The following is a 19,800-nucleotide window of genomic DNA, read 5'->3' as shown; positions in this document are numbered from 1 at the left end:
TTTACGACTCACACATGGTTTAGACCAATTGAACAAGCATTTAGAAGCAAATTTCCAGCATTAGGATGTTCTTTCATTCCTAGATTTTTCTTTTCTTCATATATGTATGTATGTATGTATGTATGTATGTATGTATGGTACCTAAATTTTATGTTTCGGAGCGGTTTCGGGTTCGCCCCATAAATTTAATGTTTCGGATCGGTTTCGGGTTCGCCCCGCTCTTCGCGAATTCTAGGGTTTAATAAACAATCCCCGAAAAGACCAAAACCCTTTACCTTCTCTTATGGCCTCCCCTCCTTCCTCCCCTCCCTCCCCCAAAAAGCTCAAGATGTCCTCCTCCTCCGCCACCGCCTCCGACGCCGATGAAGGCCCCGCCGCCGCCGCCGCCGCCGACCCCGCCGCCGCGCCCCGTCGGCGCTACAAACGCCGAAAGGTTGCCATTTTCCTTGGCTACTGCGGCGCCGGCTACCAGGGCATGCAGAAGAACCCCGGCGCCCGCACCATCGAGGGCGACCTCGAGGAGGCCCTCTTCCTCGCTGGCGCCGTCCCCGACGCCGACCGCGGCCTTCCCCGCCGCTACGACTGGGCCCGCGCCGCCCGCACCGACAAGGGCGTCTCTGCCGCTGCCCAGGTTGTCTCCGGCCGCTTCTACGTCGACCCCCCGGGTCTTGTCGCCCGGCTCAACTCCCACCTTCCCGACCAAATCCGGATCTTTGGATTCAAGCGCGTCACCAACTCCTTCAACGCCAAGAAGTTCTGCGATCGCCGCCGGTACGTCTACCTCCTCCCTGTCTTCGCCCTCGACCCCAGCGCCCACCCCGATCGGGAGGCCGTGATGGCGAGCTTGGGGTCCGGGAACGAGCTCGACCGATGCCTCGAATGCTCCGAACGCGGCCGGAAGGTCCCCGGTCTCATGGGTCGAGAGCCGAGGACTTCGGGTGGTGAAGAAAGGAATGATCTTGGCAGTGGTGGAGTGGGTGGGGAGGACGACAGTGCCTCCAATCTGAAATCGGAAACTAGGGTTTCGGCTGGTTTTATTAGTGAAGGTAGCAACAAAGCTGGAAATGGCGAGTTTGAATCAAATAAGGTCGAAAAATCCGAGCTTGGCAGCAGTACAGTGGGTGGAGAGCATGGTGGCGCTTCTAGTTTGAACGTTGAAGGTGAGAATGATGAAGCGAAAAATGGCGAAATTGAATCTGGGAAAGATGTTGGATCTGCTGCTAATTCAATTCTAGATTCTGTAGTCGATTCTGGGGTTTCTAAAGTGGAAGAATGCAGTAAATTAGGGAATGTGGATTTTGTAGTTGAAGCGAAACCCATTGTGGAGACAGTTGTTTCAATGCAAGAAAAGAGAGTGGAAACTGGAGTTGATGATAATACTAATGGAGAGCAAATGGCTGGGAGAAAAAGTGGGTTCTCTTATGGGGATGAGGAGAGGGAGAGATTTAACAGAATATCAAAGCATTATGTGGGAACTCACAACTTCCATAACTTCACAACAAGAACTAAGGCCGAAGACCCCTCTGCTCGGAGGTATATCATTTCCTTCAATGCTGATCGTATTGTTAGTATTGAGGGGATTGAGTTTGTCAGGTGTGAGGTCGTTGGCCAGAGCTTCATGCTTCATCAGATACGCAAGATGATTGGCCTTGCTGTCGCATTGATGAGGAACTGTGCACCAGAGTCATTGATGGATATAGCTTTAAGAAAGTATGCACTTTTCTCAGCTGCATTGCTTATTTTGCTTTGTATTCTGAATTTTTGGTGACTGCATGTGCTTTTTTTTTGGTTCAGGGAAGTAAACATTAACGTGCCAACTGCGCCTGAGGTTGGATTGTACCTGGATGAAGGCCTTTTCACTTCTTATAACCAGAAATGGAAGGATTCGCATGAGGAGTTGTCCATGGAAGCTTATGCCGAAGAGGCTGAGGAGTTTAAGATGAAGTATATATACTCTCACATAGCATCTATGGAGCACAAAGAAGGAGCTGTAGCATTGTGGCTTCACTCCTTGAACCGCCGTAATTACCCTGATTTCCATTTTCTGGAGACAAATAAGGAGCATGTTGATGCAGAACAAACTCAAGTTACTCAAGCAGAAAACTTGAGAGAGTGATTGCTTTTGGAAGACAATTAGTATTATCTATCTTTTCTGCATCAACAGAGGAGGAATTTTGTACTTTGGAGGAAGCCAGAAACTTAGATCTTTTTGTATCCATCATGGTAACTTTATTTGACGGGTAATTTGAATCTATTGAAATATTTGACAAATTATTTGAATCTATTTAAATGGATTGATCTTACTTGCATATAAAATTATCTCATCCTTAAATTCTGTTGTCCTTTTCAGTTTTATACTATTAATATGGTGACAAAGTGGGAAAACTTTGCTGAAACCTGATTGTTTGTTTTGGTGAAAGATGTATCCAACATAAAAGTTCATCAATTATAATAGTTGTGCCTGTAGGCATTCTTTTCACTGTGTCATTTTGCACCTCCATGCAGTTGTTATTCAGATAAGTTTATAGGTGAGTGGGGTCGTGTATTTTTATAGATTACCAAGATGCAACTGAGCATAAAACTGCACTTCTGAAAGAAGTTTTTGAGTTGGAAATTTGATGTAGTAGGCTAAAGAGGCTAGGGTTTTGAAATAGGAAAGAAGGATGAGATTTATGCTAGTCTGTCTTACCTGGACATATGGCACGAGTTATAAGGTTCCAAATGTCAAGAGCCGGATAGCATTAATAAAGAATCAGATACAGGGGTATGTATGAATGTATATATCTTGTTTATTATGTTCTAGCGTCCAGGAGTGTCATTGAAGAAAACTGGATTTTGAAGCATCCAGGTAACACTGGCACTAGTTATATATAAAGGAGAGCAAAATCTTTGTAATAAACATGAAGTTGGGTCATGGGCAGAAGGTTAGAGAGCATTCAAAGGTTTTTTTGGGGTGCTATATGGAACTCACATTGTTCATAACTTTGTAATGAAGGAGAGACAAATCTTTGTAATAAACATTAAGTTCTATCATGGGAAGAAGGTTAAGGAGCATTCACAGGTTTTCTTGGGTGTTATGTGAAACTCACATGTTCATAACTTTTGTTGTAATTATTTTAGGTATAGGGTTTGTATGATATAATGACCTTGATGGATCATGTGTATGTATATATGTATGTTCAAGCATCCAGGAGTCCCACAACAGCAATCTTGCATTATAGATTCAGATCAGTTTGTTAGATATTTGGATTGCTTTTTTTTTTAATTAATCAATTATATGCCAAAGTGTTAGTCAAAACTCTTTCTATAAATATATTTAGAAGGAAATTTTGCACAAAAATTTGCACTTCAGTTGTGTGTTTTATGGGCATCTCATCCAACCAAAGAGAGACAGAGAGAGAGAATAGTTTTCTAATGTAAACTGTTTGCTGGTGTCTCCTTATGTTCTTGAATGAATTCAAGAGTAAGCTCCCCTCTCTACCACTTCTCAGAAGAACCTGGAGAAAAAAAAATGATGCACCATACAACACCAATTGGTTTTTTATCATTTGTAATGAGGTAAAATGTGCACAAATTGATCCATTAGTAGCATAATCTGCTAATATATTTTGTTGCATATGCTCATGTTCAAAGTTTGTATACCCACATACGTATGCTTGCTGTCTACGAAGCATTCAGTTCTAGGTGACTCCGAAATGAGGTTGCCCTACCGACTGCAAAGTAGACAATGGATCCAAAGACCAAGTGTTCTTTAATGAGCCGATTCCACTTTAAAAAAATAGCAGATAGGGTAACACAGTGTGCTCCCACAATTACCTGATGAATTCGAACAGGTTCAATTACTACTCCAATTCAGTAGTTATGGAATACACTTTCATATGTAACCATGTATCTTTGCATGTACCAAAAAGGAAAAAAAAACACATCTTTGCGATATGGGGACTGCAAAGCATTGATGTCTTATTGTTCAGGCTACAGATTACATTCTCAATAATATTTAGCCAGGCATACATCATTAGACACTGAATTCTTTCTATACAGGCGCAATTTCAAACTTCCACAGCCTAAGAACAGTACAGTATTCTCCTTGGATCAAGGAATGCTATTGTAGCTTTGTACTTCGATTTTCTTATAAACAATTATCTACTGAGGATTAACAAAAACCAGCCAAAATTTTTATATCTTTGAGCTGAATCGTGCCCCGGAAGGCAATAAGGCTACAAACAATCACATGCTTGCTTCCTAAGGTGGATCTCAACTGTTTTGCTCGTGAATATTTCTCCATGGCTTGGTTCAAGGCTTAAGAAGGATGAAAATCTTCAAGAATAAATCCAGATGCTTCTGCCAGAGCTGGTAATTCCTGCTCCCCACTTAAAACCTAAAACAACAAGGTACAAGAAATGATGGGATTTGCTTAGAAGAAAACTATAAACTGATGAACATCCATGCATGTCATCAAGTCACCTCACAGAGAGCTTACAACCTAACATCATTGTCTCAGGAAGCAGTCGAAAGGAAGGTTGATCAATCAATTCGACAAAATCTGGACATGCATTGTCTTATACTGGCTAACAAACTATAAATATGAACATATACAACTTGAAGGACTTTGGCGGTCCACCACTATAACGTTATTGTTAACTACTGCTAAGGATAGAAATAGATGAATCTCATCTATGCAAGTATTTTGGGGGAAACAAACAAACTAGGTACCTTGTCTTTTAATACCCACGTCGGGAAGCCTTCAATACCAACAACGCTACATTCCTTCGCCATTTTTCTTCCTTTCCCAGCTCCATTGGGGAAGCACTCAACATAGTCCAATATTTTTGCAGCCTCGCGCCCAAACATCTACATTGAAAATACAAGGAAACAAAAACAAACAAACAAACAAAAAAAAAGGCAACAATTAGAAATTGGTCAAGGAATTTTTTGAATAGTGAAGAATGTTCAGACTCCAGAATCTATACTGGTTGTGCTTGTTCTCATTATAGGCCATTTATTTAAGGTCTCATTGGACTTCTAATTGACCTTCTTACTTTTTTTTTTTTCACATATGGTTGGATTTGGGCAGGTTTATCCTCTTCAATGTATGTTTTCGGTGTATCTTGGTTTCCTACAGCAAACTTGTCCTTATCAAATCTCACCTCTAAACTATTGATGCTCCAAATCAATTCAGTGAGACAAAAAAATTTGAATTTGCAACATAACAAATAAATTGCCAAAAGTGGGAAGAACTTAGGTACTGACAAAATAGAAAAGCATAAGAAAATAGATAAAGTCACTGATAAAGTTATATATTTATTCATTTAACAATAAGCAAGAAATGTTGCAAAAGAATGGTAGGCATGGAAAGGGCAACAATAATAAGCAACAAAGCAGCAGCAACAGAAGCACTATCACCAATAACAACAGAAAGCATTATCAACCACGAATGAGAATTATATAAATCATGAATATACCGTAACAATTAAAACGTTTCATTAAAAAATTGTATAAATCATGAGAATTGTGAATCATTAGAAAATCTTTCATTAGCTTAGTTATTGGAAAATTGGGATAATAATTCAGCCAATGATAACAATATGAATATCTTGATAATTTTTTCAAAAGCAGAAAAACACAGAGAGAGAGTGAGTGAGATGGACTTTGCACTAAGATGTTTAAATTTTTGACAAAAGATTTAATGATTACAAATAAATGATGGGTCACCTAGAATGGAGATCTAAACCATCAATGACGATCTACACTACTAAAAATGTCTAAAAATTGAAAATAAATGTTCGGGAAATATCTAACCATACATCAAATGGGTGCAAAAGTGTGGAATATTAGTTTTGCTTGAGTGTTAACATGTATGATGGAGTACCTAAATCTCAAACTGATTTCAGCATCTTAGAACAGATCGTCAAAATTTAATGGGTTTTGATGCCTACACCATAGCAAAACATCGCATCATATCATCAAGAACATCCATTTTTGCACCCATTTAATGCATAAGTTATGGACCACCAGGACATATGATTTCCAAACATTTTTAATTGTATACATCATAATCAACACGATAGACTCCAATTTAGACAGCTTATTATTGATTTTGAATGGTCAAGTCTGCCAAAAATTTTAATTTTTTAACTTATGTGTTTCAAGTGTGCATCCTTGCTGGCATTGGTGGGAGTGTGGGTGTGTCTTTGTGTGCATGAGTAGGCAGGTTTGGTAATGCCAAAAATGAACTGTGTCTCTACATATGTGTGTACATGCATGTATGACAAACTCTGATAGCAACTCCATCATCAAATGTTAACTAAGAAAATATGTGGCATGAAACATATAGAAGGTAAAGGAGAGGATTTCAACCCACTACCAAATTCAAAAATAAAAATCACATATGTCTGGAAAGTTTAAAGTGCTTATAGACAAAAAAATTATAGGTTTTCGAGACCCATTGCCTATACATTAAGTCATTTTGGGAAGACTTGTTGCATAATCCACGGGCCTCCAAAACATAAAATCTTTTGTATATAGGCATTTTAGACCATACAGATCATATCTAGTATTTATATTTTCATTTTGCAAACCCCATATTTAATTCCAGCAAAATGTATAAAATCTCCTCTCACCATCTGGTATGTGAAGTCCAGCAATATCGACCAGATTTGAGACAAAAATCTGTCAGGTTAAAATTTGAAGATGGGGGATCCAAAATAAGATCTAAACTATTGGGTAAGATCTACTAGGTCTAATTTGCTTATAATCCAAAAATCATGTTTCGTAGACCCCTTGCCTTTGCATCAAATAATTCCAAAATGAAAAATAGATCTAGTGTGCTAAATTATGCTATATAAAATGAGAACCCAAACTATTGATTATTTACCTAGAAATTTAAAATTTACAGAACCCAAATTCCAACTGTTTTAGTTTCTTAATTCATAAATCAAATCAAAATATTGCATCATGCTATTTAAAACATGCATTTGGGATGACTTAATATGTAGGCAAGTAATTTTCAAATATATATACGCACACATACATATATAAATATACATATATATATACACATATATGGTTTGATCTTTATTCACTCTCTCTCTCTCTCTCTCTCTCTCTCTCTCTCTCTCTCTCTCTGTGTGTGTGTGTTTGTGTGTGTATGTGTCTGTGTCTGTCTGTGACTCGTGTGTGTACCTATGTATATATGTATATAGACACGCACATACGCACCTATATTTGTGTATGTGCATGTATGCGTCTGGATAGGAGCAAACATGTTAGCTCTTAATCATATATAATACAAACAATGACATTGATTTTAGAAAATTATAGTTTGCATATACAATCTATTTTCAAATTTAATGAATTACATAGGTACGAATGAGCATTGCTAGGTTTCGGCATCTGATTTGATTTAAATACAAAGCCGCATATAGGACATGGAATCAGACTGTATATCAGGTATCAAATATATAGTTACAGACAAACACTGCAGAGTTTTCTTTATCTGTTTTGATGTTAATATGTAGTATGCTTTTTATTTTTCAAAACTAACAAGTCAGAATTATAAGGATGGCATTTTGATCTTTCAGATATCTTATATGGTCTTTAATGTTATTTTAACAAAAATCTGAAGTTACATATATGATCTGGTTTCACATTTAATTTGATTATTGTCACTAATGAGCACCATTTATTTTTTTATTTGATTATTTTTTTCCTAATTAGCTTATAGATTTCAATCAACAGCATTGTAGGGGCTCACTTAACATTATTCCCTAAATATTTATCATATTTCTTAAGTTCTAACATGTTGCAGTTTGCACGGGAGTGAACAAGTATAAACTCCAGAGTGGAGCTTAATGTGAATGGCAAGTGGTAGTACACCAAAAGATGTGGAGGATGAGTGGAAACAGTAACAAACAAATTTGAAAGTGGGGACTGATTTTGAGAAGCTTACTCAAAACAGCAACGAATCAAAGGCTCTAAGTTTGTTTGTTTCAATGTGGGGCCCAAAATGAAATTAATTGATTTGCACAATTCTGGGAGATTGTTTAGAGTCCAATTCTCATTTCCACAAAAATTCTGAGCTTGATTTTGGCATAGGGGGCTCTGAATTCAGGTTCTCTGTGGATGAGTAAGGCATTCATGTTTCTTTAATGCAGTTCCACTTGCTCCTCCTTATGAATGGGCTATGTAAGCAGTATTCAACTTGTAATTATTATTAGTGAGAATTAATGACAATTTTAATGCCAGTTGCACTTCATATGCATAGACTTCCTCGCGAAGAAAACTAAACAAAACAAAACTCAAGTTCATAGAACACAAATTCTTAGAACTTAAGCTTCGATGCTTCTGATTCTTAGAAACATACCCTAAGTGGAAGCATTGTAGGACCATTTCTCAACCAAAATGTGAGATAATATGTACTTTTAAGCTATATAATAATTGTCGGAAATGCACCGGCAAAGTCGTGGCAGTTTCTATTGTTGGTTCAATAATTTTTCACCCCCTCTTTCTTTACTTCTGTCAGCTGATAGTTGTGGTGTTTGTTTTGTTCATTAGTTTACTTTTTCTTCCTTTCTTTCTTCTTTTTGTACAGGGGCTATGCCCACTTCTTCTATCAAGGAAAAAAGAAGAAGAAGAAGAAATTTATTGGCAACAAATTATAAATTTGATCGAGATGATCCTCAGAGAGCACTCTTTATTATGGTGTGGTAAGCATCCATTTTCAGTGGTGAAAAAGACAGCCTCAGGCATCTATGTAATGTAGCTTTTCTTCATACTGCTAGCAGGGATAATAATATCCTTAGTTTCTAAGGATAAGAATAACTTCAAAGAATTATCAAAGACAATATGTAGTCGAATAAATAGTAAGTTTTTAACATGGGCACTATAATAACTCCATGTAAACACCAAGTGACTTTCACCATTGACATGGTATGTAATACATATGTCAAATCATGAGATCCCTGATGCCAACATCTAGAATCATAAAATCAATTATATGATTCAATGAAATAAACATAGGAGAACCCCTAATTTGAGAATTTTTTAGTTTAATTGAAAGTAAATTCTACAACACACACCAACATTCATGCATCTCCCATGGATTTAGCTATTGTTTCTCTCTCCCCCAATAGCACAATCAACCTGAAATGACAACCTTATCTCTCCACTGTCCTGAGGTCCTCTCATTAGTTTTAGATTTCTTTTTGGTGCGGACTATTTTTAGATCTTAAATGCCCTATCAATGTTACTATGAGACCAACTACATCAAGCCCCACCCCCATTATTTGGGTTAGCTTTATGAGTCCTTCACTAAATCATTCATATTAGAGCTACATCTTGCTCTATCAACATCATAATAAGTCCATTATGTGATTTTAAGTTTGTTGCTAGAAGTCAAGTCACTCCAATCTCCCAACTCTCCTCTCCAACAACTAATACACGTATATCACTCTAAGACTGGTGGCATAGTAACAGGTTTGCACCCATCTCCATGATCAAATGTGCTTGATATTCTTGTGCACAAAGATACATACAAATAAATGATTTTTCCCTAAAGGCCAAAATCCTTCAAACTTAAGGGATGTCTTAAGCACTACAGAACAAGCAACATCACTTTCACCTTTATGTAAGTTTTTGTCAGCTTTAAAGAGGGAATGTAATCAAAATTGGTTAGAAGAATGACCTTGTAAGTTGTAACTTTCACAAAAAAGCTTGTCGTCAAAGGGTTACTGTTTTTGGATTTAAACACTGTATCACATACCCAACTTACTGCAACATCTTTTAGCATATATAGCATATGAAGCAAAGGGTATATTACAGAATTTATAGGTATCATATCGTCTGAACATTTATATGTTTCAATTAACTCTCAATCCGGTCACTAATTACCAAACTAATACAGGTACACTGTATATCTGATACCTGTTCTTAGATTTCACATATGCTGCTTAACCTTGCATGCCAGTAATTATTAATACTGATTATAATTAAAAGGATATAACTATGGCCTCAAACATATAATTACCCAAGTCACCAATCAAAAAAATAATGGAAACTTTAAAATATTTAGGAACCATATATCAGCTAATAGTCAATTCACTCATTTTCACTGGAAAGGATACCTTAGCCAGAAAACAATAGGGGAAAGATAACCAAAGTGCTCAGAAAAATAAATTCACAAAAACTGATTAATGATTCATCTTATTACATCTGAATATTAAGTTTCAAATAGAGCAAAGCCCAATCTAACAGTTTCTAATTACTCAATTCTTACATCTACAATCAGTTTTTTGACAGATATAAAGAGCTTGTAGAAGATCATACCTGCTTCTGTTCATTACAGTGAGAGCACCAGAAAGCTCCATACATCTTAGCACCTATGGAGTGCAGGTGTTTTGCAAGAGATAGAGCAAATGGACTTGATCTGTTTGTTATCTTAGTTTCATATGGTTCAAGAGTAATGTCATTTGAGCTGTATAAATTAGAAAGAGCACAAGCAAATCAAATATTTTCTCATAGAAAAAAGAAAAAAGCAACAAAATGTAACAGAAAATGACATATAACATAACAAAGCAAGCAATCATTGTAACAATTATCATTAACATCAACAATTGTTTTGTGTATACACATATAAAACAAGCATAAATTGCCTCTATAGTGTCAAGATTCTATGTAAGTCATGTAGCAAAGAATAGTAGGACTATATGAGGATATCACAAATAACTGCAAGGTAGATTAAATTCTTGCCTACCTCATGAAGACATACAAAATGATATGGTCAATGCTCAATGTTCCCATTGAAAATGAAATACATGCAAAATGCTCTATAAAATAAAACAAGGAAAGATGGTTTAGTTCTATTTCTATCATTTGTGAAGTGCATGAACGTTGAGAGGGTAAACACTTTCTTTTCATGCCATCAACGTTTTAAAAGGTGGCTGTCGTATGTGGGTGGTCAAGGGACTATATAGTGCATATGGCGGATCATGCATTATGCGGCCATATATAAGGGTTCATATATGGTTACTATTTTTAATATTTTTAAAAGTAAATATAATATATTAAATACAATAATAGGAACAATAATGAAGTTTTGTCATTCAGGGAGGTCAAAAGTTCGAACCAAGGTCGGTGGAACTGTTCCGAACTGTGCAGTTCCGGCCATTCCGAGCCGTAACGGCTGCTCACCAGTACAATTCCAGCAACGAAAACGAAACCCGTTGCCAGAGCTGGAGAACGAGAAGGAAAGAGAGAGCGAGCGGTGGAGGGAGGAAGAGGGAGAGGCCAAGAGGCTGACGGAGGCCAGCGGAGGCCGCGAGAGGCGAGGCCGCGGTCGGTTCTCCTATTTCGAACGAAACAAGGGTCCGACTGCGGCCTCGCCTCTCGCAGCCTCCGTCGGCATCCCCCGACCTCCCGCCCTCCCCTTCCTCTCTCCCTCTTTTTTTCTCTCCCACGGTCTGCGTGCCCTCTCCTCTGTCGATACTAGCCCGACACGGCCCATACTGACTCATGCCGCTGAGGAACCGATATAGTGCTCGAAACCGGTTCTGCCAACCTTGGTTCGAACTATGATGGTGACAAATTAACACCATATAGCTTAAAAAAAGGAAAATAAAGAAACTAACACCTAGTGATTATTACTTAGTATTTGTACCTAATAGCAACAACTATAACATAGTCAACATTCAACATTAGTAATACCTGTATCAGACTCACCTAAAACCCACATGAAACCTAACTATCAACTTGGAGTTGCTTCATCTGTGCAGGCCCACATAAGGGCAGGCCAAATATGTGGTTCCAAAATGCTAAGAGGGCTCACATATTGAACTGGACAATGCCAAGTGGGCCACATATGCGGCTTCTAATGCTAAATGAACTGCTTTTTCAATCCATATGTCGCATGTCTGCATATACTAACTCCATATAGGCAACACAGTGCATCCACATATGTGGGTGCATATGGAGCCGCTAAACCACATTTCAAAACATTGCATGCTATGCAGCTGTAAAGTTGTGATATCACTTTTTTTTGGCTCTTCCATGTTGCAAGTAATGTATATCTTGAATAACTTTCCTCGGAAATATTTTAAATGTGGAATTTGATGATAAGAGTAACTGGAATAGTATATCCTAACCTTTTTTTCATATTGGAAACCACATCTCTCATGTAGAATTAGAATTTAGTTTGGCCATATGATTAACACCGTTAGCTGAAAGTGGAAAAGGTAGGAAACTCTGGCTGTTAGATTCAGGTGGCCCAATGACAGATTAAAATGGGAAACTCTTTCGATTAGCAGAAATTTGAATGTGGTAGATACCAATGACCCAATAGCTAGATCACTAGATTTTTTCTCTACTTACATTTAGAGAGATTTTTGAGCTCATTAATGGCTGGGGAAACTAATTTATTGCGACTGGTAGTGGGGATAAAAGGTAGTGGAAATTTCTGATACTGAAAATGTGTATTATACATTACTTTACACAATTATATCCAATAAGCTCTTAGACATTACCTTATACCAAGGTATGCCGTACCGGCCCGAACTGGGCGGTACAGGGCGTACCATATCATACCGATTCAATACCGGCACCCAATACGAGTAGCATTCCGACATTTGATATGCCAAAAAAACTCTGTACCATACCGTACCGACACTGTGCTAATGTGGCACCGGTACAGAGTCCGGTACCGAAACGGCGAACCTTACCTTATACTTAAATTATATCCTTAGATTGCATAATCACCACATTAGCCAGGACTGTGATGAAATGGGATTATTTTGCTTGAACAAACATGGTTTCTAACAGCCTGTATAGTTAATATGCTTATTGCTTCTGGCAACAGTTAATTACAAATGTTTTGATATATCAAATTGCTGAATGCAGTTGGCACAGACAAGCATGAAAGAATAGGAAATAGCTTAGATGCTTTGAGCTTTAATTATTTTTGGATGCCTTGGAGGGATTTAAAGGAGAGAAGATATCTTCACTAATAGAAAAATTGTTTTATGCATGTTCCATCTGCATATCCCATATACAAAGAGATATTTGCAGCTATATTGATACCATAAAAAGCTAAAGAAATCCCTAACCAAATTGAACTCATTTTGATAGTAATTAAATGAAATACTATGATTTTTTTCTCTTTTGGGAAAGTCAGCTAAACTAATTAGAGGATGCAATAGCAGTCACATAAGTAGCCTTACAAAATTTGGTTTTAGCCCACCAACATATCAATGAATAGAGAAGCAGCTTATGTTATTAACTATAATGTAGATCACAACTTGGTTTGATATGAGTGAAAATATAGTTTAATTGTTAAGTTCTGCATCTTAGATTGCAATTAAAACAAGATGTCAAAGTTAAAACAAAGTTAGTGTTGTTAAAAGCGGCTACCTAGGTGCATAGGCAGCCACCTAGGTGCTTAATTTGGCCAAGCTGCTGAGACTAAGTCCAATTAAACCCAATTTCTCTAAGGGTTTCTTTTCACATTTTCTTTCCCTCTCCAAGCCCCATGTCAGACATGTAGAAGGGAATCAAAGACTATGGCCAACCTAGTAGTAGCTAGTGAGCTGAACATCTCTTCTTTCTTTCTTCTTCTTCAGACCAATGTCATCTTCTCTTTTTCTTCCTCTTATTTTTTATTCATCTTTCTATTCCTCTACTACCTCTTCTTCATCTGGCCTTACTTTGGAATTTTTTTTCTGTTCTGCTTGCCTCCTCCATTTGATGGTTGGTTGTTGGTGTCGCCTTGCAACCTGTTGGCTGCTACATCTTGCCTTCCTCTTCCTCCTGTTCCTTTTGCTTCTTGCTAGGGGCTGACTACCTGGATATATCGTGTAGCTTGCTAGCTGCTATAGTGGCAGCAATGCTGTTGCTGCTCTCCTTCTTCTGGTGGATTTTGATCTTCGAAATTTTTTAAGTGTGAAAATCAGTTTTCGTGATATGATGTATGGTGAACCAAGAGTATATGTGATATAGACACGTGCTTATTTATGCATATGTTTAAATGTATGCATAATAAAAGCTCGGAGGGCTTTCATCCCTAGGAAGCTTCCTGGGCACCCACCTAGGCCATATTGGGGTACACGGCCTTGCCTAGGCAATTTGATAACCTTGGACAAAATTCATATGAAAATAACAGAACGCATTAATATTCTAGCATGACTTACATAAGTTGTTCATTAGATTTATTATATGAGGTGTTTTAGCAATAAATGTTGTGTATTCTAATCATCCAGTGTCTGATTTTTGGTGCAAATGCCCTGGTATGGAGTAATACTATGCCATATTACCTTAAATAAATATACATTGTATAACAATCGGCAAGCATATATGTCTTGATTCTAGATTGTAGGATATTATTTCTTGATTTTAATCCTTGCTTTTGCATAAAATAACACCTAACAGCCTTGGAAAAGAAGTTAAGAACAGTTCTGTTTTTCAAAGAAAAAAGGTCCCAAAATATGTGCATCTCCCCATGCCCTTGGGAGCCAGCACCACTGGCCATGCCCATTGTGTGCAAAATACGGGCATAGTACCACAATGGAGTGAGTCACCAGCATGTGACATTTTCAACCTTAAGGGGATTTCTGTTGCATAATCTAGCCAAACCCTAATCAATTTTATAGACAATGGTATGGCGCTTAACCGGACAAAGCAACGAAGACAATCTGATGCTATGGAAGTTTCTAAGCAGATGTTACACTCCACTAACAGGTGCAAAATATATATATCATGGCCTAACTACCTAAAAGCATCACTATATATCAGCTTAGTGACACCTTAGATAGAAACACTTTTGAACTAATAGATGCCCAGAACCAGTTTTTTTCAGTGAAGCCTATAAATGTAGCGTAAACAATCTATCCTCAATTTTTATGCACAAGGGACTCTACTATGTAAGAAAGGAGGAGACTCAAATTGAAATATAGTAGGCAACAAAAAACTTCCTAAGTGGTCCTGTAAAACATCAATAACTATGTCATGACTTGATGGCACTACTAGCATAAACAAGAACATCTTATAAGAAATATATTTATGACCATGTGAGCAAGAAACACTCACCCAGAAAACTGTTGAGTAGCTGTTGTATATGAATTTGTTAAAATGGTAACAACTATGCCGGCAATAACCAACTGTAAACCCACCACCTTTTGGATTTCTTCCAGATCAAAGTCCTACCAAAGAGAGAGAAGTTGAAATAAACTATCTTCCGATAATTTCTAAGGGTAAATCTTCTGCTTGAAGAAACTTGCTTGTCCCACCTTGACAGTAATGAAAAATAAGATGAAAGACAGAATAGCTGAGATCAGACAGTATGAACAAGATGTTCCAGCAAATGTTGTGCTTAGAAGATACAGAAAATAAGCACTTGCTGTTGCCATCGAGGTAGTCGTCCCAAGTAAAATCAAGCGTATATCAGTTTCACCAAGTTCATTGAGCAAATGCTTCCCAGTCTGCTGCAGAGAAAGCAATGCAACCAATCCATATGCAAGCATGCCAACCAGCGGAAGAGGAACACCTGGCAAATGCAAAATGAGCAATCATGAATCCTCTTTCAAACATGCCACCTGCAATGTAAGTAGCAAGACATTATGGAATGTCTAGATCAGATGAAAAAGAAAATAACTATTCAACTTAAAAGACAGAAAGAGGGGAAAAACCAGATTTTGCTTCAGAGGAGGTGGGACCATATATAAGGTCATCTAGCTTTTTTGCTCCTCGGATTAGTCCTAGAAACTAGGTCAGTTCATACAAGAGTCCATTGTAGTTCTGCTTTGATCCATGCAGAGACATAAGGAAAAATCAAAAGGAGTGTACTAGAACCTGGACAAGGAATAGGACCCTAAAGAGCAATCATCTGGTAAGAAAATATGACATTGATTATCATTGAAAAGGTATATAGAAAATATGCGTAGATTGGAAAGCATCAGAACCTTTACAAATAAGAGATACCCCTTGCATTGCTACACAAAAGCCCATGGTCCAAATTGAGAATGGCTGCTATTCTAGTACCGGGCAACAATGTTTCAGACATAGGAGACCTATAGAACCTAGGTTTAGGAGGAGCTCCAACACCCTAGCCTAGGGCCCTTCCATCTCGGCAACCTTGTGTGCAGCTAAGCTGCCTAGCAGGTGTCTGAGCAGCCAGGAATGGCCTGGGTAGCCCAAGCAAGGCTCGGGCTTTGGGATGGTCTTGTTATTAACTAGGTGGTCAAGTTGATCATAATACACATATCTTTACCCTTAATGCCTTATCACCTTACCTTAGCTACAACTTATAAAATCTCACAAATTATTGGTTGTTGTTTGCTTTGACCTAAATAATGGTTATTTATCATTCAGCGGAGTTGCTTCTACATCTTTCTAATACATCTCCCCATGCTTCTCCCCACTAGCCTAAAATACCTTCCTTATCTTCCCAAATCCCATAGATACCATTGTTGGTGCCCTATAAGATAATGCCATCTCACATGGTGGTCATAGTTTTCACAATAATCTCACATCTTCCAAGCTTGGTCTCACTACTTGTAATCACGAGAAGTTCCTCCAAGATCAAAGCTCCTGCTTGAGAATGGAAGATGGGATGCTCAAACTAAGGGCAGTGGCCGGTTTTTCAGTCATTTTTTGCTTGGAATGGGTGATGCCGTTCTTAGCCATTGCGCTTGAGGTAGTATGTTACAAGAAAGGGGATAATGGTAGGAATGGCATAAGGGTTGTTTAGGTATAGGAAGAGGTAAAGATAAAGTACTTGGAATGGTCTAAAAAGTTTCATATCCAAAAAACACCGCACACTTCCCTACAGGCCCTCACCTATTTGCTTTGAAGACATGGCCCCCATCGAACTACCATAGTCACCTCTCCTTCAGCCTTCTCCTATCCTGTAACTCCTCCTGATCGTGGGTCAATGTTTCTTGAAAATTTAAGTTTTTGCTAGTATTAACTTATGATGTTAACACTATAGCATGTAGAGCATTTTATGCTAATTTCTTGTGAATTCTTTATAGCTTTGGATGCCACAAAGTATTTTCTCTATACTGAACTTAAGGTTTTGAAATTTGCAGGGAGGTTTGGAAGCATATGGTACAGTCCAGAGAAATTTAGAGGATTTTTTCCCCTTCTTTTTTCCTTTTTTCTTTTATTTTTTTGGGGGAGGGTGCTATTGGGCTATCCTAAAGCCTAAATTTCATATGTTTTTCTATTACCATATGCTAGATTTCCATGAATCAGTAAAATGCTATATCATATTCTAAACATGACTTTTTGAACAATTGAACAATCGAACAAAATTATTTCTGATTTGTTTTCACAGCAACCATAGAAATGGTACATAGGATCTAAACAATACATTCTTATACTTTAAAAGAATGTCCATTTTTTTTTACTTTCTTTATTTTTAGCTTTCCTTGTTTCAATTGATGTTGTTTGAATATAGTTTGACTTTTTAACTCAATTACTAAAACTAAAGTCTAACACATTGCCCCAACGCCTCAAATCCAGCCAAAAACAAAATTTTTTAGACCTCTGGTATCTCAGTTTACAAAAAGGTGCTAGATTCTTTTAGATGGATCATTAGGAGTACAATATCTCTTCACTAAAATCAAGATCCTTCTTTTAGAAGAAGAATGCATGCAACAAGATTCCAAGAATCAGCATCTTTAAGAATTACAGTATATGCACAACACCATTACTTGGCAAGTTAGGAGAAACGGAATATAAGAGGAACAGTTTCCCTAAGAAGTACCGAAGACAGAGGAGTAGTCGCTGTTAAGGACGTCGCTGCAGCTGCCGCCTCCGACAGGGCAGAAGGCTTCAGAATCTGTGAGTTTCAAGTAGGTAAGATACCCGGTCTCAAGGAACCCAAGCGTTCCAAGACCCGCGCGCCAAGTGGATGTAGAAATGCCCCAAAGGGAAGTCTTCTTTGACGTCTCCTCATCCACCTCAGGAGAATGCCGCGCCCAGCACTTGAGTGGAAATCCCAATGTCCTCTGCAAACCATCACCGTATAAATAGAAGGAAGCAAAACAAACACACCTTCGAACACACACACACAGAGACCGAGCGAGAGAGAGACCTTGAATGGTGGTGTGGAGGTGAGAGAAGTGCGGGCAAAGGAGAGGATTGGAGGTTGCGAGATGGCGAGGGCGGCCGAGATGCTCGCCATCGATGAGACCAACGAGCTCCCGCTAGCTGCTTGCTCTCTGATTTCACCAACCTCCTCTCCGCAACTCAATACACGAACCGCTTCAGCAGCTCGGCGAGGAAAGATAGATTTATGTTCTTTCGTCATTCGACCGTTGGATCTCGCCCCGCACAGCTCGCAAAGGACCCCGTCTCCTCTCATCCATCGGCTTGTACGGCTCTCGAAGTGACCATTGCGAGATCCAACGGTGATTCACGCGAAGGAAGGTGAATCCTTCTTTCGGACAGCGGGTTCGGGCTGTATCTGTCGGACAAAAGAATGGTTATTTTCACAACTTCCGTTGGATCGCTCAATACCTACTTTAAGATATGTGCAGATAGATTAAAAAAATTAGCATGCTTTGAAATTTGTGCATGATGTGATCCAAGGCATTGCAAAAAAAGTTAAGGTACAATCCGAACCTAAAGTACGAACTACTCTCACTTTTCAATGTTTTCATCATAGACATCAACAAAAACAAGCAATAACTGTGATATACACAATAATTCGAAATCCAATAGAATGACACAAATAATGACTATTTATTATAACAAAATAACATTATTGTTGAAATCTATATCCACATGTGAGTCATGCTGAAGTCCACACGAGTGGCTTATTATATGGTCCTCCGTGCAAGAGTCTAAACTCATTCAATGGACATATATAAACACTAGTCAATTTATGAACAACTCAAAAGTGACCCTATCCAGATGAAATTAGGTTAGATCCACCGGTGATTATTAATTTAAAGGTATATAGATAAGAGGTGTCGATCGGATTAGGTCAAATCAAATACGGATCAGATCGGATGCAAGATAAATCAAAAAATTATTATCCTGAACTCGACTTATTTATTAAACGGATAAATAATCTAAACTTGAACCTAACTAATTTATTAAATATTTAACTTAACCCAACATACAATGGGTTGAATCACGTTAAATAGGTTCAACGGTTAAGTATTGCCACCTTTAATTTGGATCACACAAAATCCAATCCTATTGAGAACTAACCAAAAGCTAATAATTTGAAAAATTACTTACTGGTATCTTCTTTAGCTCACAGTGTTATCAACCAATGCATATGCTTCAAGATCGTCATCATTCTAGCGGTGCTGCAATGAAATCCGTTAACAATTATCTAATCTTTTGTAGCATAGATAGTTTGGGTTCAAACTCATGCACTTTCCAGCTTAAAGAAAAGATAGGACCTATGTACCCAATTTGGCTTATCTACTATTTTTGGATTTTATTGTTTAAAATTTTGTATTAATTTTTGGATTTTTTTTTTTAGCGTATTCTTCTAACAAAAAGGTAAATAACTGAAACCAGAGTTGCTACCTCAGCAAAATGGTCCTACGTAGGACCAAATAGTGTGATTAATTAGCAAAAGGAAAGGGAAGACTCCTGATATGGTGGGTCCTCCCAACAAGAAATGACCAAAGGAGTTTCAATAGTGAAGTTCGAGACTGGATCAAAGCATGATTGGAGATGATTCCTTTACTAGATCAAGGCCATTCTCAGTTATAAGAAACTCTACAACTTTCTTTGGTTCAGATTCATCAAATAGAGGCTCTAATTAAGTAACCTAAAATAGTGAAATTAAGCATG

The 19,800-nt window shown here is 38.0% G+C and overlaps 2 protein-coding genes across 2 annotated transcripts; one reads left to right on the top strand and one right to left on the bottom strand.

Moving 5' to 3' along the window:
- Positions 1-268: 268 nt before the first annotated feature.
- LOC103723796 (uncharacterized) lies at positions 269-2,303 on the top strand. Its single transcript, XM_008814832.6, has 2 exons — positions 269-1,710; positions 1,795-2,303. Exons 1-2 carry the CDS (start codon positions 284-286, stop codon positions 2,114-2,116), a joined length of 1,749 nt encoding a protein of 582 aa, XP_008813054.5. The 5' UTR covers positions 269-283; the 3' UTR covers positions 2,117-2,303.
- A 1,608-nt stretch (positions 2,304-3,911) lies between these two features.
- On the bottom strand, positions 3,912-18,319 carry LTO1 (NAD(P)H dehydrogenase (quinone)s). The gene is made up of 7 exons (XM_008814833.5): positions 18,080-18,319; positions 17,750-17,993; positions 15,270-15,526; positions 15,070-15,182; positions 10,324-10,471; positions 4,714-4,851; positions 3,912-4,378 (listed from the first exon to the last, which is right to left on the bottom strand). Exons 1-7 carry the CDS (start codon positions 18,293-18,295, stop codon positions 4,301-4,303), a joined length of 1,194 nt encoding a protein of 397 aa, XP_008813055.3. The 5' UTR covers positions 18,296-18,319; the 3' UTR covers positions 3,912-4,300.
- Between the last annotated feature and the right edge of the window lie 1,481 nt (positions 18,320-19,800).

This window comes from Phoenix dactylifera, chromosome 6, assembly GCF_051530095.1.
Source record: "Phoenix dactylifera cultivar Ajwa chromosome 6, Ajwa_hap1_PhDact_Kaust_v1.1, whole genome shotgun sequence".
Lineage (NCBI taxonomy): Eukaryota > Viridiplantae > Streptophyta > Magnoliopsida > Arecales > Arecaceae > Phoenix > Phoenix dactylifera.
Note: the sequence above shows the minus strand (reverse complement) of the source record. Positions and strands in the feature narration are given on the sequence as shown.